Raw genomic sequence first — 24612 nt, forward strand, 5'->3', positions numbered from 1 at the left:
TGCCTGCTGAATGGGATGAAAATTGCAGTCAATGCTGCATGATATATATGATTATCTATGTGTTTTGCTACGCATTTTCATATCATATATTTATCCATACTTAATGTTTTTATGAGGTCAAACATTTTTTCAGATCAAAGTCAAACATTTAATATTTGATGATGAATTTTAATCAAACCTTGTCCGTTGACTGCACCTTAGGTGCACATGCAATACGATATCCTTCAAAACTATTTAATCACAATTTCAAACTTAATATTATACACAACACATTGTCCCTTATTTTATCGTGTGTTGTTTATCTTTCTTTGCTCTTTCGTTTGTTTTACTCACGTTCCAATAACATTTTACATGGAGTTCAAATGCCGTGTTGGACAAAACCAAGAAACACCTTCACCAACACTGTGCCTTCTTCCCACTGTTGCCTATGAGAACTCAAACGTCTCTGGACACTCATTACAAGGTAACACTTGTTACAAGACGACCCATTTGTATTGTTGTTTTTTATTATTAAAAAAAAAAAAGAAATCTTTCCTCACATGAGTTCATTTCTAGGGTGTGAGTTTACATAAGATTGTTTTCCTGGCAATATACTGATGCCCACAGTTTTCCCAAGGCCAATGTCAACTAATGCCAATGAAGCATTTCGCCAAGGGCTAAAGAAAGAGAAAATCAAGAGAGAAATAATGGCCAACGAGATAACATTGGCCCGAGAACAAGAGATAGAGAAGGAAGTTAGGATGAAAAAGATGTTAGAGAAAGCATTGGAAATATACTGATGCAAAGACCTAAGGACATCTTGGTTCCACAAGGAATGTCCAATTCTTTTAATATAACATTGCCACATTTGGTGTGTCACAATTACAGTTACCCCATCAAATTAATAGGAAACTGATAAGAGTAAAGGTAAGATGTGCACAGTCCCTTGTTTCGAGGATAAGGTTCCTCCTAAAAAAATGAAAATGGGGATAAACTTCTCTGTCCATTTCATTACTTGCAACCTTCTTAATATACTACTTAGTAACATAATTACAACAAACTCTTATTCTAATTATTACTTCTAGAATATGTATATTGTTGCAACTAATTTATGTTTATGATTTTGATTTTCTTTTGGCTTTATCTTCTCCTTCAAGTTTTGTAATCCTGCTTGGGCGTGCAGTGTTTCGTTTGGGCCTTCCTGTATTGGGCTATGGTAATTTGCTAACAATACCCTCATCCTCAAAAGCCACATTGTCCTCAAGGTGATAAGCTTCGTGAATTGCTTCCCAAGACTCCCAAGTGGTATCCTTTGGAGCCTGTCCCATCCATTGTGTAAGAACCACACAAGTGGGTGGATCTATGGTGTGATGTAGTTTAGAAAGCCAAGAATGATAGTGGTTGAAGCACTCGCTGATTGTCAATGGTTTGCAAGGGCCAATTGTCCGAGGAAGGAGGTAATGGGTCGTGATGGGCTTGGAGGAGCGAGAAATGGAAGACTGGGTGGAGTTCCGCGTTGTCTGGCAACTGAAGTCGATAAGCAACTTGGCCCACGCGTTCAATTATCCAGAATGGCCCAAAAAAAATGTTTGGACAATTTCGAATGAGTGTCACTGGTGACAAAACGCTGACGAAATGGACGCATTTTCACATAAACCCATTGTCCTACCTCGAAGCTGACATCTTTGCGCTTAGCATCCGCCTGTGTTTTCATGGCATTTTAGGCTTTAAGTAAGCGACGCTGAAGGGCGGCATGAATTGCCTGGCGGGAAGAGACGAAGGAATCAACGACTTCATTATTGGAAGACCCAGTGATATATTGAGGTATTGACAACGGAGGTTTGCCGAAAATAACTTCAAATGGAGTGAACCCAGTGCTTGAATGGAGGGATATATTGTAAGACCATTAAGTTAATGTGAGAAACTTGAACCAATTAGTAGGGTGAGAGTGGACGAATTAATGTAGGTACAATTCCAGAACATGATTCATGACTTCAATTTGACTATCTGTTTGCGGATGGTAAGCTTTACTCAGTCGCAAATGTGTCCCACTATTGTAGAAAAGCTCTCTCCAGAGAAAAATGATGAAGATAGGATCCCTATCAAAGACGATGCTCCGAGGAAACCCTTGGAGTTTACAGACAATGTCCATGAACAAGGACACGACCTTGAAGGCAGAGTAAGTAGTGGGCAGTGCGCCAAAGTGGACACCCTTGGAGAAACTATCCACGGCTACCAAGATTATGGTGAATCCGTGAGAACTTGGAAGGTGGGTAATGAAATCAAGGGAAAGATCTTCCCAAACACCTATTGGTATTGGTAAAGGTTGCAGGAGGCCTGTAGGGCGTTGTGTGCTTGTCTTCGTCTGTTGACAAATACTGTATTCTCGAATAAATTTCTTAACATCTTGACACATGATGTTCCAATAGAAGTTGGATTGGAGTCTATGAATAGTCTTGGTGATCCCCAAGTGTCCACCAATGGAAGTAACATGAAATTCCATTAAGAGATTAGGAATAAAGGGATTTGTAGAATCCAGCCAAATGCATCCTTGGAAGAATAAAAGTTCGTTGTTGGTTTGAAAATCAGGGTAAGCTGAAGGGTTGTCCTGGACTTTAGTTAATTAAGCTTTGAAAGTTGAGCTTGTATGAAGGGCTCGTTGAAGGTGGTCGAGAAAAACGAAATTAGGTACATAGAGTATGAGAAATTGGTTATTTGGAGAATGAGCAATACAAGAAAGAGCATATGCGGCTGTGTTCAATGCCCCAATCTTGTATTGAATAGAATACTCATAACCCAAAATATTGGACAAATAGTATTGTTGCTCCAGAGTCTGAATTACCTGGGACATAAGTTCCTTGAGACTTTTATGGTCCGTCAAGATCGTGAATGGGTGCCCGAGCAAGTATTGTCGCCATTTACGAGTGGCCGTAACGATAGCATGAAGTTCTATTAATAAGTGGAAGCATGGAGCAAACAGGGCCCAAATAGTTTGCTAAATAATGCAATTGGGTATCCTTGTTGCATCAGGGCAACTCCCATTGTCGTACCAAAAGCATTGGTTTCGACCACAAAAGGAAGGGTAAAGTCTGGGAGAGCTAAAATAGGGGCTTAAGTCATTGTCATTTTGAGTTGATCGAAAGTAGACTCAGAGGCTGAAGTCCATGTAAAAGCATCTTTTGCATAAAAGTGAAGTGAGAGGGCCCACAATGGCAACAAAATTCTTGATGAAATTACGATAAAATCCAGTAAGGCCCAGGAAAGCCCGTAATTCCTTGGGTGATGTTGGAATGGGCCATTGCACCATAGCTTGGACCTTAGATGGTTCTGGTTCGACTCCCTTTCCTGATACGGGATGGCCCAAATACTTTAATTGATTTTGCGCAAACACACATTTGGTGCATTTTAGATAAAGCTGGCCCTGCAACAATGTCTGAAAAATGGCTTCCAAATGATGAAGATGAAATGGTAACGAGTCACTATAGACTAGAATGTCATCAAAGAAAATCGTTACAAATTGGCACGAAAATGGTTGTAACAGGATGTTTATTGTAGCTTGGAAGGTAGAAGGAGCATTGTACAATCCAAACGGCATTACCCGATACTTGTAATGGCCCTGATGCATTCGAAATGCAGTTTTCTCAATGTCATCCTCGGCCATTAGAATTTGATGGAATCCTTGGGGTAAATCCAACTTAGAAAACCAATAGGCATGCCCAAGCTCATCGAGCAGTTCATCAATTGTAGGAATAAGGAATTTATCGCAAACATTGAACGAATTAAGTGCACGATAATCTACACACATTTACCAAGTACCATCCTTTTTCTTAACCAAAAGTATTGGCAATGAATACGAACTTCGACTGAGTTGGATGAATTTTACTGATAATAGCTCAGAAATTTGTTTCTCAATTTGTACTTTTAGAAGTGTGGGTACTAGTATGGCCAAACGTTCACCGGAGTTACAGAGGGAAGCAAATTGATACAATGAATCACCTGACTCGGGGGTGGAAGGGTAGTTGGTGTCTGAAAAATGGTCTGAAATTTGGTTAAGAGGGCTTCAATGGCAAGAATGGTGTGTGAGTGGTGTGTGGGTGGGCCAGATTTGGTAATGGGTAAAAGGCAAGGAAGAAACATGACAGAGGTTGACCCGGTTTGTAATAAGCGTTTCACCTTATATCTAAACACTGAACTCTCAATAGTAATTAAAACATTATTCCACAATAATTATTTAAATTAATATCTTACCTAACACAAAATTTTAATATTAAACATATGTACTTGACCCAAAGCAATAATTTGAACCTAAAAAAAGGTATACGGTATCTATTATGGAAGAAATCCTCCGTAATGAAAGTAGGGATTAAATCCCACCAAACTAAACCCTGTACAGAAGTACCAAAGGCGGCAAGCTTCTCTGCACAAATATTCCGTCCCCTAAATATATGCGTAAATTTAAAATTAAAAGTATGAATTTTATATGTATATAGTTTAATCATCTATTCCTAAGTTTTCAAAGCACCAATATTAGAGTTGATTTAAAATATTTCAGTACTAAAAGATTATTTACACTTATATTTAAAATGTCATTTTAACGTAATGTGTTTTAATATTTTAAATATTATAGTTGTAATAAAAATAATTACACATTTATTTTAAGTATGTTATTTTAATGTAATATTTCTTAACTTATTTGTGGTTCATTTTTTGTTTTATAATGTGGTTAACTATTATTTGTGATTTTTGTTCTTGAGTTTTATGTCTAATAAATATAAACAATTTTTACATGTTTCTTACAAACATTGTATCTGTCTCTTTTCTTTTCTTTTCGTTTTTTTTAGAAACATAAAAGTAATGTATTTTGTATTTTAATTTTACTATATATCACTGATATAATTCATTACTGTGTGGATTTTTTTTTCATTGCAATGTTTTCTACTTCATCTCATGAAATATATATAAATAATTTAATAATTCTTATATTTTTAACACCCAAATACTTTCACTATCCCCAGGTTAAATGAATAACTCTTATTAAACTAAAGTAAATAAAAAAATACTTCTTAATATTTAAATTTTTTCCAAATATATCAGTGAACCCTAAAAGTACTCTTTCAACTTAAAATACCATAATTAAACATAAATACAACCAATTCATATATAGTTGATAGCACAAAGCTCCTTAATTTTAATGTTTTTGCCCAAAACTCCATCTTTAGTCCATAGCCAAATTAACTAAGTAATTCATCCAAACAAATTTCATCACACGTCTGCATCTTGAATGTAAAATATTGGACTCATTATGTTATTTAAATTATTATCTTTAATTAGTTTGATGAATTTATCTTCAAATTATAGAAATGAGATAATACTTGAATTGAGCTCTAAATTAGTTAAACTTTCTTTGTAGCTTTCACCTTTATCATTAAGTTTTGAAAAACCTTTTTGTTTCTTTTAGTTTTGCTCTTAGCCATGAGTCTTCCATGCATTACAAATTAATGATCTTTGAGATTATTGGACCTTGAAAGATTCATGTCACAAAAAATGCACATATATTTATTATTACCAAATATAAATTGCATACATACATATATAACTTAAATGGGCACATAACTATTTACTTGTTAATTTTATATTTTGTCTTAAATATCAACCACTTGTATTTTTCTCAAATTATTTTTTTAGAATTTTAATTATTATTATTCTATTAAAATATAAACTTATATTTTAGTTCTCTTATTATTTAAAATTTATTTTATTTATATTTTTAATTTTACTTAAATTTTAAAATATTCATACAATGTACAAAATACTTGCTAATAATTTGAAAAAGAACCTAGTTTAAAAGGATTATTTTGATATAGAACCGAGAAACTATCATATATCAAAATTAAATATTATTAAATAGTATTGATGATAGAGCTAATAATTAAATATTACTTAATGAAAATATTTTAAAAATTGATACAAAAATATCAATAGATTTAATGACATTATTAGGGATCAAAATTGAGTTAGCCAGACATAGGGAGCATTAACAGCTGCAATTATGGACACCCAAACAGTTGTTGATGGTTGCTCTAGTGGTCACATTGCTTGTCAAAATTGTGCTACTAGCAAAACATGAAACTATTGTGTTTGGAAAGACTTTTGATGAGCTTATAAATTCCTTTGACTAAAGCATTCATGTGCATTCATGATTCCTCCAATAGCTAGCTTAAACTTTGGGACAGTTAGTTCATGATAAACATTATCTGATCAGCAAATGGTTCAGATTGTTGTTTGTTAATATATTCCATTTCAACTTGTTTAGAGGTTAAAGAGATCTACACTACCCTCTCCTATGCTTCTTGTGTTTCTCAAATTGGTATTATTACTTGTAATGCGAGGAAATCAGTTACATGACCTCGTATCTTATGCAATAAACACCTTATATGATTAAAAAAAATCAATTTAGATCTTGTGTTATTTTTTCAACTTAATGATCTCCAATAAGAGGCTTTTTAGCAGCATACTTAGCACAATACATTGATACAATAAGGCTCTTTTTTCCTGGGGTGAAACAATTGGGTTCTTCATTTCAAGAGTGGAGATGAAGGAAAGAACTAGATCACTTCAAGGGTTTAAATAAATAAAAAATGCATTGGAGACATGATTTACTACCTTGTCCATTTATACTGCTAACAGTAATTACATGAAATTTCCGCATTTTCAAAAAAGTCATGATCCCACATTTCAATATGGATCTGAAAAATAATAGAGTATGATATAAGAGGACTGTCTTTTTTTCTGTGAGTAGCCTAAAGGCTAAAGCAACTTTAGTTTGCAAAATATAATTTCATTCAATGCATCACTATGCAGTGGAAATCACAGGCTTCACCTAGTTAAGTCTCACTATTTTGTTGAAGGAACTGAAGGTCTTTCATTTGTAGTTCCACAGCTTCTTTCGATAGAGGCTTGAGTTCTGAAACATATTCCTCATCAACTCCTGCTGCTACTTTCTCTGCCTTGTCTTTGACAAGGTGCCGGATCTCTTCGCGCTGAACTGACGGGAAAACAGCACCGAGCATTGCAGTCAGAAGTCTCTCGTCTTCTTCCTCTATGGAGTCCTTTCCAAAGCAACACACATAGATAGCATCAAGAGCCTTCCCAGCTCGAATCTCCATTGGGACTGCAGGAGGATCAGCGTTTTGCCTTGCCCGTCTCTACAGTGTTGAATATAATTTTTTTGAGTTGTTAGGGTACTAGGGTAGTGTCATATAGATAAAACTTAGTTTCAGTATAATCAAAGCACCAAGCGTAAAAAGGTGGAGCAATAGTGACACACAGCAAGAATATCATCCCTATATCTTGGAATTGTTTTTCCTATTCTATCCACTTGATAACATATAGCACTTCTCTCAATACAAAATGAATGAAAATATATCTGGGAGAATGACACAATGAGGGTATTAGCAAAGTTTTTTGCCATCGCAGTAAGCTGCTGTGATAGAAAATTGTCTTCAGAGAGAGGATGATTTAGATTTAGGCAAGAGAAAACGTTGTCTTAGGGAATGTAACACAAGTTAAATGATTCCCCAAACAAAGAGAACAATGATAGATAAGCCTTATATAAAGCTTCGAATCTAACTATTTTCTGTAATTTCCTTAAGTCAACAAGTACATGAAGAACAGTATTTAGTGTTTATAGAGTTAAAATTTAGACAACATATTTTGGAATGAATCAGTCACTTGATGAAAACTGATAAGAGTTCCCCTTCAAATGCAACATAATACTAAAACTGGATAGCTTTCAAAGATGGATAAACTCAAATTTAGTCAAAGTGGTAGATAGTGAGATAGAGAGCAACCAACCTCCTTTGACTCATTCATCAAAGCCATGAAACTCTGCTCCTCAAATTCAATGTCGTTGGAGATCCGGAGCCGAGCCACCCCTTCCAGAATATCCTCGGTTTTGAGAAGACCAGCACCAATGGCTGCTAGCCAACAGCATAACAGAACATAAAGAGGATCCCCTGCCTATCCACAACACACCAACATTAAGTCACACATTCATTACCCTTTAGCACACCAAAACCAACTGTTGCCATAAAACCATGGAAATAATAGCGAAAGCAAAACACACACACACAAATAAATCAACCTATTAACATTCAAATTGAAGTTTGACCACAACTAAACATGTCATCACCAATCTCCATCAATTTTAAACTCAGAGATTGAGTTTTTGAGCATGAAATCAACCTTGTTAAGTTTAACCACAAAACCCAAGATTAATCAATTAAAGAAAAAACATAAACACAATTGTTTAAGTAACTTTGGTGTTATTCTCTAAACAGAATTGAAGTTTCTGTTCGATAATCCACATAATAAAGGTCTGCATTAAACATGACCATAGCTCCAAGTGAAATTCTAATTCTGATTGAAAAAACAAACATTAAAACATTAAACATCTAAAACTGCATATAAGTTTGAGGTTGCAAAGATAGAATTTTGACATGACCATGCAATGAAGCTCATAAATTTGATTAAAGGGTGTTAGGAAAATGAATGAATGAATGATTACTGACCCTTCCTCGTCGATCTTGGAACTGATAAAAGGCAGAGGAATCAGCTTGGGAACACTTCTTTCCAACGCGCCTTCTGAACTCAGCAAAATCCACTAGGTCATCTCCAACGCCACCTTCATCACTGAGAATCCTGGCAATGAGTCCCACCACGGGGAGTGCACCAATGACCCTGTTGGCGAAACTACCTAACGTGTTGGGGTTCTCCATGTAGGCTTTAACAGTGAACTGTGCAACTCTTGAAGTGAGTCTCGTGGTGGTGGGGTGAGCATGGTGGTGGTGGTGGTGGTGGTGGTGGCGGAGAGAGTGTTGTGGGGAGGTGAATTTGGAGGAGGAGGAAGAGAGGTTGAAGAAGTGGCAAGTGAGAGAAGTGGACTTTAAAACCACCATGTTTTTGCAACTCAAGGTGGTTGTTCAGTTTGTGGTTCTTAGCCTTTCTGGTTTATATATGTTATCCACTTGCTGCTTGCTTCCTGTCACTTCATCATAGTGTCATATGATTAATTATCTCATGTCACAACTCCAGTTTAATCTTCAAAACATTTTAATTAAGACAGAAAGATGATAAACAAGTTACGAGGAATGAATCCTAGTCGCATTCTCTCTTATATTTTTTCACAAACATTCTTTATATGATTTTATACAATAAGAATTATGAGAGAGAAAAAGTAAAATCTAAAAAAATAATGATTTAAAAAAAAAATGCTAGAAAGAGTGTCATTAACATTTCAAACGCTTTATTACGGGAAGAAAAATAAAATGGACCTAAATTAAACTGGCCTAGACTAATATAATAAATAAATAAATAAATAAAAATATATGTAGCATAGCCCTTTAAAACAAAAAGGGACAAAGTGTAGTGTAGTTTTTGGCAATTGCTGTATGAACTCCATTGTTTCCTTGGTGCAGCCCATAGGAAATAATAATGACCCTGAAGGGACTAATATGCCCTTTTATTAGTCTTACTCCAGCACCCAATTATTTGTCTTTGTTTCTCTTAAGCCACACCCCACTCTCTTCCTCTTGTGTTGCTCATTGTTCATAATAGCAACTCGTCACACCTCTGCCATTCATTCTGGATCACCAATCTTGTAATGCACCAGTGAACGTCGGGGTCTCTGGGTCTTCACCGGTGAGCTTCACTTCAACGATCTTGGTGCTGATGCAGGCATAAACGGAGAGGTTGAGGGAGCTATCGTGGGCCCAAGAGATGGAGAGGGGACGAATCAAAGGGGTGAGGCCATGGTGGAGAAGGGTAATGTGGGAATATAAAAATAATGGGGTGCATAAAACAATTTTCCTAGTTTTATTGCAACACGTACGGTACACAAACACAGCCCTAAATCCAGGCCCAAACCAAGACGTAGTTCTGCTTCTCAGTTCTCTCGAATCAATCCGGAATCCCAAACCCCTAATCCCTAATCAATCGCAAGTTCGAATCCCTAATTTCAACCTGTTCTTCCTCAACGTGCGTCGTGAGCGAGTTAAGGTTAAGGTCTGTTTTTCTCTTTTGCTGTTAAATGATTTGCAGTTACAATGATTCTCAATTTTTTTGTTTAATTTTTAAACTAAACAACTTGATGAAGATTTATATATAGATATATATTCTTTAGACGTTATTTCTCTTTAAATAATATTGCTGTATCGTAAACTATGATTTTATCTGCAAAAAATAGTACTGTGCAATGTGCAGATGCATACACTACTTTCACATATATGTGGGTTTTTCATATTCACTATATAAGTATGGCTTCATCCATAGGGCATGCTTGATGCAGGTCCCTTTGGGAAAAAAAGGGTTTATTGTGTTCTGCTGACACATTGAACTATTGAAGCAGGGAAAGACAAAGCGATTATGGACGGTTCACGACGGCTACTAGGACAGTCTGTAGGGGTTTTCAATGAAGGGATTTGTTTAGTTTTATCTCGCTGGTCGGCTCTTCGATCGGCTGTTGAGAATGAATGGGGCGGCCGTGAGTCCCGCCTTAAAGCCGATCAACTTGCCGGTGACATTCTTACCTGGTTCACTCAATCCAAAGGTATATCAATTATCAAATTAACACAACAAGTCGCTTTCGCTTAAGTTTCGCCACTCTTGCTTAAAACACTAGCCAGTTGCTACAAATTGGAAACTCTGTTTTTTATTTGTTTTTTATTATTCTTTTGATTGTTGCGTCCCAGAGCCACTTTATATTGATGACTTAGAAGACATACTGGATCAAGGTATGCTTTCTCTCAATGTAGAGGTCGAGGATGGCAGCGTTGAAGAGGTATCGATTTTCTTTTTGAATTTGTTGGCCTCAAATTGTTGCATTATTATATACATGAGTAAAAGGTTTGATAAATCATTCTTTACTATATTGCATTGCGAGTGACTTGTTTTTTATACATGTATGTTTTGCAATGTTCACTTGTTCTTATTTTTCGTATCCATGTTCATGATTATGTAGGTAGCTGAAAAACTAATGGTTATGCATGAAGAATTCTTAGAAGGTAATTTTAGTTCTTTTGAAGATCTCAGGAAAGCCAATCTTGAGCAAGCTACTCTTCCTCATGTAACACAGGTAAATTATATCCACTATATGCTCAGAATGGAACTTTACTGTTTTCTATTATCAGATTAGATTCATAATATCAAATTTACAGGGTTATATATAAGATCAATTTAGGGGTCATTTACTTCACTTTTGTTTCCTGTTTTCACTTTTTAATTACAAAAATGTCACCTTGTTTATCTGTTTTCTGTTTTCAAAGATTTGTACAAGAAATGGAGAAAACAAAAAAAAAAGTTGTTTTTCGTGTTTCCTGTACAAATCTTTGAAAATAGAAAACAGAAACAAGGTGACATGTTTGTAATTATAAAGTGAAAACAAAAGGAAAAAAAAGTGCAAGTAAATATCCTCTTTGGTTTTTCAATTTCTATAGGATGGGGTATTTTAAAAGGGATGAAACATTAAGTTATTATTTGATGTGACGTGTGATTTTGGTATCTCCTATTCTATAACTGTGCAACAAGATCTTGTGGAGTAATGTAATGTTTGCAATATTTTTGTTATATGGTCTTTACACCTTTACGATACTTCAGTAACTAAAACAAGGTTGTTATATGGAGTAAGTATTGTGTGCCTCAATGCAAAATGTCGTCTATTGCCTCTCTTCTTGACGTGCAACCTACCTGTGAATTTTAAGTCTTTAAAACTTGCTATTGTTACTCAAAACCCAACCTCTAAGTTTTACATTTATTTGGGTACTTCTAGTATTTCTGTTTCATTCCTTGTTCCATGGCATAGAAGTTGGAATTATGGAATATATTCACAAAATGCAAATAAATCCAGAGTCATTACGTTTCTCTATATTCAAATTAAGGCAAAAACTACCATGCATCTTGTGAGTAGTGATGTAGATAAGTCTGATGAAAGGTAAGATTATTTTTTTAACATGATTATGTTATGAAATAATATAAACAGAAACTGCTTCATCCCTGCTCTTAACCTCACTTCCTTTATTGCCTACAATTTCCTTCCTACTCTATACACTAGTTGTTAAACCTCCTTTGTCCCCCCCCCAATTGTGAATTGTCAATTTGTGACATGTTTACTAACCATGTTTAGTTGTATATGCATTTCCCCCTTTTTACATATGACCCAAGTAACAATTGGATGATCTTACATTTGAATTTGAATGTAGTATAATGTTAGACATTTTTTTATGTGTTAGATTGTAAACGAAGACGATTCAGATGAAGATGGTGATCATGATGAAAAAATGATTGTGGATGATAATTCTTCAAACATGAATCCGGAGATTTCAACATCTGATTCAAACATGAATTCAGTGAACAGGCCAGTAAATGAGCCTCTACCAAAGGTTTCAGGCAAAGCAGATGATGGATGGGTTGTAGTTTCAAACAAAAGAAATAAGGGAAGAAAAAATTAGATAAAAAGTATTTAATTTTTTTAAGGATGTGTAGTCCTCGTTCATTTGCTTGTGCTTTTTGAGGTATTGCAAACCTTCTTGAGGTGTGTAACTATATATCTCGGATTTTTTTGTTTTACTTATTTTAATGTCTCCTCCGTCTGAGGTCTTTAGAAAAAAAATGGATGAGCATATGTTGTAGGAAATCCTACATTATTTTTTGGTCTGTCTATGAAACATTTTATGTTTGTAGTTTATGCTACCGAAAGTTGTGTCTTATCTTGCATTGAAGTGATCCAATTATCTTCCAGTAAAGTTGGGTCACATTGTTCTCATCAGTTCTCTTGCGAGCACACTCTTCCTCTTCAACTTATGAGTCACCATCATCCATAACAGATTCATTCAATCTCATGCATACAGATTTTCACTCAAGAGCACCCACAAGTTGATATTGATTCTTATTCACTAACATACCCTAAATATACTTGCTAATAATTTGGAAAAGAACCTTGTTTAAAATGATTATTTTGAAAGAACCGAGAAACTGTCACATATCGAAATGAAATATTATTAATTTATGAATGATAGAGCTATTAATTAAATATGGTTGGTAAAATTATTTTTAAAGTTTGGTACAAAAATATTAAAAGATTTAATGGGGATGACAATGGGGATGGGATAGACACAGGTAGTAGCCCTTGGCATCTGTCTTGTTGGAAGAAAATTTGTCATGAGTATCCGTTAAGCAGATATCTATAGTTTTTGTCAATATCTGTGGGTATCTAATAAAAAGAAGAGAGAGAAAACGCAAAATGAGCCAGCTGAGTCCAATACAAAAAGAATTTACAAAAACTGTAATGGACCAATGACTCAAATTCTCATCATTCAGAAATAACCATAGCTGAATGACTAGACCAGAGTAGCTGGTATGGCACCTAATTCTTCTCTATGCGTGCAAGCAACCCTTCACTGTCAATAAGCAATTGTCAATTGAGCAGGTTTTGAAGACAAGCAACCCAATACTGAGCCCATTAAATTTACTACCCTATAAATAGAGGAGAACACAATGCCTCACAAGTTTTTGCATAGACAAAAAGCAGAGGAGGTGCTAAAATTGTACATTGTAGATACGTATTGGCGACAACAGAAGACAATTTGTAAAAGCAGTTGAATGAAGTAGTGGAAAAGCTAAAATGCACAATCTGGTATAACCCAATTACTAGACCTCAATTATATGCTATTGCTTCTTTCTCATACTTGTAGTATTAAATACATTCATTCTCAAGTTCAACTGGGGCCAAGCCCCTCAGTTCTTTTCACTATTAACACTAATGATATTAATAATAGAACTAAAATTCTTTTCAGAGTTTATTATTAATATTATTTTATTTTATACTTTGGTTATGTAGGTATATTGGGTTGCCCTTATTATGCTTTTTCTTTTTTATGCATGCAATAAAAAATAAGCATATGTTATTGTTTTTTATTTCCATTTATTTGTTTTTACTAATTAATTATTGTTTTTTAAACTAATTACTAAGTATAACTCATCTTATGTATTAAGTATAATTAATGATATAATGGGTTAATTTGAGCTTAAATAATGTAGAAGAATTAGAATTAGTAGTGAGAGATGATAATGGTGAAGTAGATAAACTACCATGTTAAGTGCTACCTTATGTTATCCACTTAGTTGGTTCTTCTCGGCCACTTCTCTGCTTGACATAGCGACAGGATCATGATTGATTATCTCATAAGGTAGCACCAATTTTCACAGGGTCAATTTCTAATTATTATTTAAAGCATTTTTTGAGGTTTCTGAATCATTTAAGACAGATTCTGCACCAATTTCCACAGGGTCAAGTTCTATGCATTTTAATTTTAAAGTGCAGAAGGGAAAGTTTACCCGCACATGTAATAAATTCATAGGTTTAGATACTTTTTTTTTTGTTGAAGAGATTATTTAATATTTCGCAGCTAATTTTTCTTTTAATCGTATCAAAGGGGAGGAAGATTTAACACTCAACATATCAACTTGTTCATATCTTGAAACGCTTGGATTGGGACCATCTTAATTAGTTTGGTGTGTGTGTGTGTGTGTAAGTGTAAGTTAATTTTACCGTATTTTAATGACACTTCTAATTCTACTTATAATCCATAAACGAGTAATTAATAAAATTAATCAGTTAGTAAAAAATGAAAGAGAATTTGGATGGTTTTTGCTGCAAAAATAAAGCATTAAACTCATGAAACACATGATTTCAAGAATAATAATGTTCGTTACATATTTTTCACTTTACTTTAAAGCATAGGTGTGTTAAATTTTAATAAAAACAATAAAAATTGTGTAACAACCAAGTGTTGATACTTATGTAAACAGTAAAAACGCAGATGGGAAAAATTGTTCCAATTATTAAAGTTAGTTTCTGCAAGTCCTAGTTAGTTGTCTTCCTTCTTCTGTTGGGAGTTTTAGAAAAAAAGTTGACTTAATCCGCAAGCATAGCATATTCCCATTGACTTGGAATAACTTTATTTTTTAGAAACACTTGGAATAACTTAATGAGTTCAGAAACGATTGTTCATGACTCAACTCGACCATATTCTTCAAAAGAATTAGTCTTAAATTTTATAACTTTATTAACTTTTTAAAGTTAATTATTTATTAAAGCATCCAATATAAAATTCATTAAAAAATAGTATATGCACTATCTTCATATTATGTACCGATGACAATAAAGGCAATAACATGATAATAAAAAATATAAATTAATATTTATGTTAATTTTATTATTTTTTCTAATAACATCCTTAAAAGTCATATCTACCTTACTGGTTGATAATTTATAAAAATTAAATTCATTTATAAGCATTTAAAGATTTTTTTTATTATAAATATTTTTTTACAGAAAATTATTATGTTAGTAATAAAGTTCACATATAGATTCTTTTTTACTCAATTTTCATATGGTTAATTTGTGATTCAAAGATAAGGTAAATTCCGGTAAATATATTATTTATTCATTAAAATATTAATTTTCTATTACAATCTTTTTTAATTGGATAAATGGTTAAATTTATCTCTAAAAGTATGAGACTTTTGATAAATTTTTTCTTACAAAATAAAAAATTCAAATACATCTGAATATGAAAAAAATGATAAAATGATAAATTAATCTTACACATAATAATAAATTGATTCTTAAATCTAATAATTTATTGTCAAGTTCTTTAACATTATAAATGATTTTTTTTTACTCACTATATATATATATATATATATATATATATATTGGTTGGCATTTAAATTTTAGAATAGAGAGAGTTGAGAAGAACGTGAAGCGTGAAAGAAAGATAATGGGTGCTTATTGCAACGGAGACGTTTCGTTGCCACCATCCTACGACGTCGCTTCAGGAGAAGATCCCAGGTTCTGCAAGCACGTTCGCGACAACGTCCATGGCAACATTTATCTCGATTCCGTATTTTTCATCAACCATTCATTTTTTTTTTTTTTCATTTTTCCGAATTTTACTCTGTTTTAGCTACAAAGAAAGTGAATATGCTAACTTTTTTAAAAAAATCTTTTTTTTTTGTTTTGTAATTGTTCGTTTTTGCAGCTCAGTTTGAAGTTCATTGACACTGAGCAGTTTCAGAGGCACGTTTGGAACTTTTTGTTTTTTCTGTATCTTGTTCTGTTTGGTTATTTGTTAATTGTGTGTTTTTTTATTATTGCAGGCTTCGCGAGTTGAAACAACTAGGTGAGTTAATTCCACGTTTCTTGAATCCAATTAATAAGAGAAAGTGGTTTAGAAGCTACTTTGAAATTCAATACACTTGCATTGCATAATTACTTGTTCTAGGCTATGTTTCATGGCATTTTGCATTTTTATTTTCCCTAAGAACTTTAAAATGATTTGTTTGCTTTTAGATGCTTGAATTGTTTTTTGTAAATGGTAGAGATACATAGCATAGAAATCTTTATGCTTGGAATTTATGCATCTTATGAAGGATCTTAGGTTAGAGAGTGGACCAAGATTTTCAGTTGTAGTCAACTCAGTTGCAGTTTTGTAGCGATCCTTGATGTTACGGGACATTATAGGCAAATGTGGTTCATGTGGCTGCAATTGCGGTCATGGTAAGTTAAAAGACCTTGAAATTGAGGGCAAAATTTTAGACGTGGATCATTTTTTAAAACCACTAGTGGAACATTTTTTTTTTTTTAACATTTCCCTGGCATGCCTGTATGTTTTGTAGTGGTTGAAATCAGGTTAATACATAAAATGGAGTAAATAAACTACCAATTACTAGGTTGGACTGTTGTAGTATTTATGTTATTTTGCTAGCCGGGGAATTTCATGGGAAAGTTGATTTTGCTGCTTTGGGGTTTCAAATATATTCTACAAAGTATGCCGAGATCTTGTCTTAAGTTCAATTTAAAATATACCAAAAGAAGATGCTTTTATTTGTCATCATTATTCATTTTTCATGTGTGTGTCATGAAAAGTGTTGTGTACTTTTAATGAGTTTTACTTACAGGAAAAGAGTACCATGCATGTGTATAGTAAAATAGATTTTTGGAAGTTCATTTATATTTGCATTATAGCTTAGTTTTGATATTGAAATGACACTGTTAAAGAGTATAGCTTCACAATTTGGTAAGAGTGAAACTCTTTTTGCTTTTCAACAAGATTATTGTTACACAAATTTTGCTTCATGATGCATTGACATATCATATTAATCGATGCTAAAAGAAAAAAGTAAGGTAATTATGATAAATAATGTGATATGATATAAAAAAAGAGAAAAAGAAAATAATAAATACTAGTATTTCTGAATTTTCACTTTTATGTTACTAAGAGCCCAAGAGGAAAGCACATATTGAGTTTTATGGAAACTTTTAAAAAATACTCTTTTGTGCATTTATGCTATGACATAACTAACACAAGTAGGTCCACTGTTTGATTCCCTGCTAACTACTAACACTAATAAATCTATCTCTATCAATAAAAAATTCACCTGTGATGCAATGGAATATGACGAGGATCTTGTGAAATATTCTTTAGGTCTCTCAGAAGATAAGAAGTTTATTTTTTTAATTACAAAGTAGTTTCTGTCATTTTCATGTAACCTGTATGAGGAAGACTGTTGGTGTAAAAGGTGATATTTAAAACTGCTTCAAACACTGTCATGTCATTGATGCACACATGGGTTGATATCCCCTTTTGAATATTCAGTATGTATGATCTCTCCAATAAATCAATTTGTTTTATGTTTCAGGTTTTACGAACATGGTTTATCCAGGTGCTGTGCATTCCAGATTTGAGCATTCTCTTGGTGTGTATTGGCTTGCCAGTCAATGTGTGGAAAAGCTTAAAACTTATCAAGTATAAAATTATGTTAAACATTTTACCCTTCTAAAGGTTAAAGTCTTTGACAGGATGCTAATTTATGCTTGTGATCTTGCAGGGCTTGGAGCTTGGTATAAATAGATTTGATATTCAAACAGTGAAACTTGCAGGTATCTTATGTTTCTTAGAACTGCTGATGATATTAATCCAATATATGTATATATGAATAATTTTTACCATTGATGCCATCATTTCTGTAGGACTTCTGCATGATGTGGGACATGGCCCTTTCAGCCACTTGTTTGAGCGCGAGTTTCTTCCCCAAGTTATCAGTGGTTCTGATTGGTAATCTTATTTATTTCATTTTTCTCTGTATTTTTCCCTCATAATGTTTAGAGAAAAGTTGTTCTTCTGTTTGCATTTGTAAAATCCTTAATAAGATATTTAAGTTTTATCTGATTTGTCTTAAATTTATATTGTCATCATAATTCATTTAACATGTGTCATATTTTGTATGTTGTAGGTCACATGAACAAATGTCAGTCGATATGGTTGATTATATTGTTGATGAACACCATATTGATGTTGACCCTCAAATGATAAGAAGAGTCAAGGTAAAGCTACTATTTACCGTTATCTTTTTCCTGCATTAGATTAAGTGTCTTCAGATTCTGAGCATCACTTCTTGACCATTATCTTCATGAAATCTTAGTTAAATTAATTGACAAAGTTCTCAGTATAATAGACTAGGTGCTTATGTGGAAACAACTTTGTTTCTAGCTTAGAAACACTGAACTTCTTTGAAACATAATATACATAAAATGCAATAAATGTGCAGATAACAAATAGTAGTTCTTTGTTCAATGGTAGTCTTCAGTAGGAAATGTGTGTTCAAGGTTTGGCCCGGACTTCTTCAAAACAGGTTTAGAAGGTTGTCTAGCTTCCATTTTCCCATCTCTTCCTGTGTGTGGATATCCTAACTAAGTTGAAAGAGCAATTAAGCGGGCTTATGTTCACATAGAGATGTAGTTGTTCACTTATTCTGCATAAGAAGCATACTGCAGCTCTCAGATAAATGGAAAGTTGAAAGAGCTTTGCATCTTCATCCTAATGGGTGGTTAATGTTGGCAGGAGATGATACTGGCAAGCTCTGAATATGCTCCTCCAAGGGTAATGTTTTTAATTTATTCTATTTTATATTTTCTATTCTCCCGGTGTATTTATTATTAGTTTTGATGGATGATTTTGTTCTTATCAAAGGTATTTGTTACCAACGCCTCCTCTTCTTTTATTTTTTTCCCTATTTGTTGGTTTAGAGCTCAAGTGAGAAAAGTTTCTTGTATGATATTGTTGCAAATGGCCGAAATGGAATTGATGTTGACAAGTAAGTTTGATAAAATTTAACAGTCAAGTCTCATTTATAATTATTTTGTATATACTCTGTTTCATGTATTCTTTAGGTATCTGAGCATTTGACTTTGCTATATGGTAACACTTTTGTGGAAACTATTGATTTGCAGATTTGATTATCTTCTCCGTGACTGTCGAGCTTGTGGTCTAGGATGCAACTTTGAATTTCGAAGGTTTCACGAATTTCTTTTAAATAACTTGTTTCTTTCAGTGGTTTGATAATTTTTATTAGCTAGAAAGTAAACTTAAATAAAGGTTATATATCACTCCTAGCATCTTAAATTGTTATTTACCTACAACAGGTTATTGGAGACAATGCGGGTTTTGGATGATGAGATTTGTTATCGTGCTAAGGACTGTTAGTGTCATATCTCAAACATTTTTTTCATAATACCTTTCTGTTTTTCTAATTCAACAGTGTTTCTAATTGTCCCTTGCTTTTGGCTGTGCAATTTGCTAGACCTCACCATCCACAAAATGTTTGTCACCCGTGCTGATCTTTATAGAACAGTTTATACACATCCAAAAGTGAAGGTATGAAGTAGTTATTTTATTAGGAGGATTATTTTATTTGTTCATTTAGGTAGACCCCTGTCTTTTGTTTTATTATTTTTTCCCATGTATTTGGCATCCATAAGCTAACCCTTCTTGGCTTTTAAGGTTTCTAATCCCATCTTGATGTTTCCAGGCAATAGAGCTTATGGTGGTTGATGCACTTGTTCACGCTAATAGTTATTTGGGGATTTCGTCTAACATACATAATCCTTCTGAGTACTGGAAGGTTATGAGGGCTTCTTACAAATAAACTTGTATTAAAAGCATTTTTACAATGTTCTATTGAGTCATAAAAAAACAATTTACTTAAAAATGCAGCTGGATGACACAATAATTAAAACTATTGAGACAACTCCAAATCAAGAACTAAAGGAGGCCAGGGAGTTGATCCTGCGCATTCGAAGGAGGAAATTGTATCAGGCATGTTTGAACCTGTTGTTTTACTGTGATTATTGGTTACATGCTGCAATTACCTAATTATTTAGTGATATTTTCTCAAGCTGTTCGCCACGAATTCCACGCAAACTATTGTGTGGCTGTATTTAAATTTACATTACCCTAAAATGCTTGTGTGATTAAAATTGTCTAGTCTTGCTGAAGCTCAGGAAGTTTCTCTTTTGTTTTGCAGTTTTGTAATGAGTATCCTGTACCGAAGGATATGCTGGACAATTATAAGAAGGTCACTGCTCAAGATATTGTTTGTTCTCAGGTCTTCAATCTTGTTAAACCTTCTCATTTGCATGTAGTTTACCTATGATTCTTGCTCTTCAATGAGGAATTCCATTATTTTATATGTAAAACATTTGACAGAAGAGTGGTGGAGTTACACTGAAAGAGGAGGATGTAGCTATTTGTAATGTCAAAATTGATTTGACTCGTGGAAAGCATAATCCTCTGGAAAGGTATTCAGCGAAGAATAATCATGCATGCTGAATATAGACCTTCTGTTTGTTTTAACTTCCTAATATCATATCCTAATGTATTATTTTTCTCTCTTCTGGTGCATGTTTCTGTGGCAGCATCCACTTTTTCAAGGTACATCGATGAACCTTCCTAAGTATCTTTTATCAAGATATTTCATCAATAATCTTCTATTTTAATTGGTTTTGCTGGTGTCTATATCGTATTTGTGGATTATGCTTTCTTTTTGGACTAGTAAACCCTCTTGCTCGTGCAGTTTGATGGTTCCAAGCTAATTAATTCTAGTTTAAACCGTGATTTATTACTTCGTTTGGGATTCTTTGCTGCATATGTTGAAAACTATATGAATTAAAGCGTGTTGGGCGCCTTATGATTGGTGTTTTGGAATTAAATTATCACTAGCTGTAATACATTTACTGGTTCAATCTTGTATTCAGGATTACGAAAGTGATGAGAAATTTACAATACCTGATGATCGCATAAGCCACTTGCTACCTACATCTTACCAAGATATGATAGTTAAGGTGTACGCCAAAAAGCCAGAACTGGTTAGTGGAATATTAAATCCTATGCAAGTTTGAACTTGATTGCGTTACACATTCAGGTTGGATTCACTTTTGCTTTGTACAATCCTTTAGGTGGAGGCAATTTCAGAGGCTTTTGAAAATTTTCAGTTGAAAACATATGGCATCAAAGCACAGGCACATTCAACGCCACAGAAGAAGCGTCGTTACAATCCATTTATATAAGGGGAAAAGTTATCATTACTATGATACTATTTTTTTGGCCTTCTGTCTCACCCTATTTTGGTATAACATATTCCATAGTTGAAATATAGTGTAAGTCAACAGAAACCAATGCCTACTTTCAAAGGTTGTATTTGAGTTACCATATCGAAGAGTCAATTACATGTATAGCAATGGTCAAGTGTAACAGTTTCATTTAGCTTTAATTGGCAGTGAGAGCAATCTTTATTTGTCAATGCTAGTTGGCAGTTACAACTTGCAAATGTTTCCCAAATATCTTGTTCAAATTGGACCAGTTTTCATGGACGAGAATGCATCTCTAGTGTGCCCTTCTATACTACTAAGCATTCATTACGTTAATTACGACATTATTGTGTCTAGTTGGAAACAAAAAAAGTCAGCTAATTAATTAACTTGATTTCAATGTTTTGGATAAAATTGATTTTGGGATTTTGACCCCTAAGGCAAGGAAATAATGTTGGATTGCCAAGTTGACTCCTTATGGTAGAATATCTAACAGCATATGCGTCTCGTGACCAAGAAAACTTGTGGTGTTGAAGCCACATAAGTCATAGGACCCGGTGCTTATCTTAAAATCTTAACATATTTCATGCCTACACCATGATGATATTTGATGAATTTTTCCGTTTTCAATGATATGAACTATGAATATAAACTTTACTTTTTACTTTTTTAGCTTTTTCTACCACTCTTTTTTTTGGGCCTATTATGTGTATTGGTAAGGGCCGTCTTAGTTTTTGTTTTGGATTGTCATGCCTCTAAGATCACGGGTGGTACTACTTACAAGTTACAAGTGATAGCTCTTAATAAAAATCTCGAGCATTTTGCGATTCAGTTGAAACTTGACCTCGTGATTCATGACTATTTTGAGACTTGAGAGACATCTTTTTTGGTCACATTAAAGTCCAAAGTAGGCTTTTCACGGTTAAGCATTAAGCAAATCAACATAGAGACAGCAACGTTACTTACCCTTCTAATTCATTGCAAGGCAAAAGCCTTTTACCTCTCATATTTCCTTTTAGTATTTTCTTTTTGGAATTCAAGCATAGATTTTCAAATATACACGAGGGATGTCACATGAATAAATATGTCATAGTTTTTTAAAATTTAAAATCTTGTTAAAATTCGAGATGTCGGTGATGTTTGACATGAGTGTTCAATATATATGACACGGAATTTTAAAAGGTAAATTTAATTAACTGTTTGAAATTATACCAAAGTTAACATTTGAATTGGAATTAGTGCACATCTGGCAACAACCAAAGAAGCATTTTCTTTTCTTCCTAAATTTGGATATACACCATAGAATTGAATAAGATTATTATCTATTTATTTATCTATTGGTGAAGATAAATCAAGTCCAGGCCGTATTCTAAATTAGGATAATAATATGTTACTTTTTTGTAGTCATGATTCCAAAGTGTTAACACCAACTAAAACATCGTGATCATTGAAAATTTGAGAGCATCTTGAAGGGAAACCAAATCAAAAGAGTTCATCCATCTATTCTTGATATTTCAGTTTTCAATCAAATAATCATGATGATCCGAGGTTATGTAGGTGACCATGGCCCATAAAAATTAGTTTGATTCTTACATTGACACCTTGCTTGAGCTATGCTATTTTATAAGAAGGAATTGTTTTTATTTTTTTAACTTTCCTCTTTTTCAAACAAGCAGTGTGGGGTAACATAGAATATCACATTTGGTGGCTAAAACTCCCAGTTTGTTTTTTTATTTTTATTTCTCATGCTTTATTTAGAACAAAGTAGTACTTCAAAATTCAAATGCAACCTTCCCCAGATGACATGTTCAAGCTTGTCATTGAAATTATCTTTCAGCAAAAGGAATTTTTTTCCCTTTATTAGAAGAAGTCTTAAACAAGCCAATACTAGAGAAAGTTGGTAATGTACTAAACCACTCATGAGGGGGTCAAATTGGCATTGATGGCAAATGACGGTAAGAAAATAGACCAGGGAAAACGAATTGTGAGAATCCATTTCAATGATGAGTACAAGAAGAAGCAAATAAACAAATTTTGTTTCTTGTCACCTGGATGCGTGCATTGATGTCTCAGAAGACTTTTCAGTTTTCATATTGAGTTATTGACCAGCATAATGAGTTCTGCCTAATCAACTTCTCCCTCCCTCCATCATAATCGTTCGTGTAAAAAAAAAATTATTATTTTAATTTTTTAATATAATATTAATTATATTCCTTATAATATTAGCTAAAAAAACTAAAAATAATTAATAATTATAAGATTGATTTTGTAAAACTGATATTGTCTTTCGTTCATTTATTATATATTTATTAATTTTTCTTGATATATAAAAAATAATATAAGATGACAATTATAATGAAAAGGAAAAAAATAATATTTTACTCTTTATTTTCTCCATTTGAATATTAAATATTACTATTTTTTTATAAAAATTCATTTTTTATTTTTTCTTTGATGATAGTTAGTCTTGTATCAGTTATTATCCCACATATTTATTTTAGGGTAAATTGTATATTTACTATTAATATAAATAATTTTTATATTATTATCCAATTATAAATTATCATATATATTAAATTTGATGACTTTAATAATAATTACCTTAGAATTATACTTATCATATTTTTATTGGACAATAAAGTAATTTTATTTACACTCACAATTTATAAAAATTAATCTCTTTATTTTATTTTCAAAATAAATTTATGCCAAAAAGAATTGATAATTTATTTTAAATGGGATACATGCACTCACATGTAAGGAAATAAACTCAATCACTTTCTTTTTTTAACATATGAAGCTTCTGTAAAAAAAAATATTAACATAATTCATTCCTTTGTGTACTTAAAAATTCTCAATCACTCGTCTAAATTTTGCAAGAAATTTGTGATGGTTTTGTCTGATGTGACTTGTATTATCTTTTAGTGTAATAATTTCCATTTCACAATACATCATTTGTTTTTACTTATAGAACGTATTATTTGTTTTTGTTTGACTATTTTGGCCACTATCATTTTCAGTTTAGACATGCTATTTTTCACGAAACTTTGTGTATATCAAGTAGCGTCGTGCTGACAAATTGGAGTTTTACAATTCAATCCTAAAATAAATTGAAAAGTAATAATACACGAACACACTCACAGTGTAAA

General features: G+C 33.1%; 3 protein-coding genes across 8 annotated transcripts; 2 read left to right on the forward strand and 1 right to left on the reverse strand.

Annotated features, from left to right (window-relative positions):
- Positions 1–6622: 6622 nt before the first annotated feature.
- Positions 6623–8991, reverse strand: LOC100798132 (photosystem I assembly factor PSA3, chloroplastic). The gene is made up of 3 exons (XM_003553814.5): positions 8550–8991; positions 7834–7998; positions 6623–7184 (listed from the first exon to the last, which is right to left on the reverse strand). Exons 1-3 carry the CDS (start codon positions 8934–8936, stop codon positions 6864–6866), a joined length of 873 nt encoding a protein of 290 aa, XP_003553862.1. The 5' UTR covers positions 8937–8991; the 3' UTR covers positions 6623–6863.
- An 875-nt stretch (positions 8992–9866) lies between these two features.
- On the forward strand, positions 9867–12754 carry LOC100500102 (uncharacterized). Of its 5 annotated transcripts, none has more exons than NM_001249898.2 (5): positions 9867–10041; positions 10385–10585; positions 10728–10816; positions 10997–11110; positions 12264–12754. In NM_001249898.2, exons 2-5 carry the CDS (start codon positions 10402–10404, stop codon positions 12480–12482), a joined length of 606 nt encoding a protein of 201 aa, NP_001236827.2. In that variant the 5' UTR covers positions 9867–10041; positions 10385–10401; the 3' UTR covers positions 12483–12754. The 5 variants fall into 5 exon arrangements, with proteins under 5 accessions (NP_001236827.2, XP_006603662.1, XP_006603663.1 ...); XM_006603599.2 differs by having other exon boundaries at positions 9872–10041; positions 10382–10585; positions 12264–12738; XM_006603600.4 differs by having other exon boundaries at positions 9884–10041; positions 10325–10585; positions 12264–12738.
- A 766-nt stretch (positions 12755–13520) lies between these two features.
- LOC100803621 (deoxynucleoside triphosphate triphosphohydrolase SAMHD1 homolog) lies at positions 13521–21745 on the forward strand. 2 transcript variants are annotated; one of them, XM_026127129.2, is made up of 20 exons: positions 13521–13666; positions 15773–15938; positions 16077–16114; positions 16195–16217; positions 17737–17843; positions 17926–17977; positions 18068–18152; positions 18331–18421; positions 18939–18977; positions 19124–19191; positions 19328–19390; positions 19520–19575; positions 19678–19751; positions 19906–19998; positions 20091–20192; positions 20401–20481; positions 20586–20674; positions 20792–20807; positions 21131–21241; positions 21332–21745. In XM_026127129.2, the coding sequence occupies exons 2-20, from the start codon at positions 15816–15818 to the stop codon at positions 21440–21442; spliced, it is 1422 nt and encodes a 473-aa protein (XP_025982914.1). In that variant the 5' UTR covers positions 13521–13666; positions 15773–15815; the 3' UTR covers positions 21443–21745. The 2 variants fall into 2 exon arrangements, with proteins under 2 accessions (XP_025982914.1, XP_003553871.1); XM_003553823.5 differs by having other exon boundaries at positions 13522–13666; positions 20583–20674; positions 21332–21675.
- The last annotated feature ends 2867 nt before the right edge of the window (positions 21746–24612 follow it).

The sequence above is a fragment of the Glycine max genome, chromosome 19 (assembly GCF_000004515.6).
Source record: "Glycine max cultivar Williams 82 chromosome 19, Glycine_max_v4.0, whole genome shotgun sequence".
NCBI lineage: Eukaryota > Viridiplantae > Streptophyta > Magnoliopsida > Fabales > Fabaceae > Glycine > Glycine max.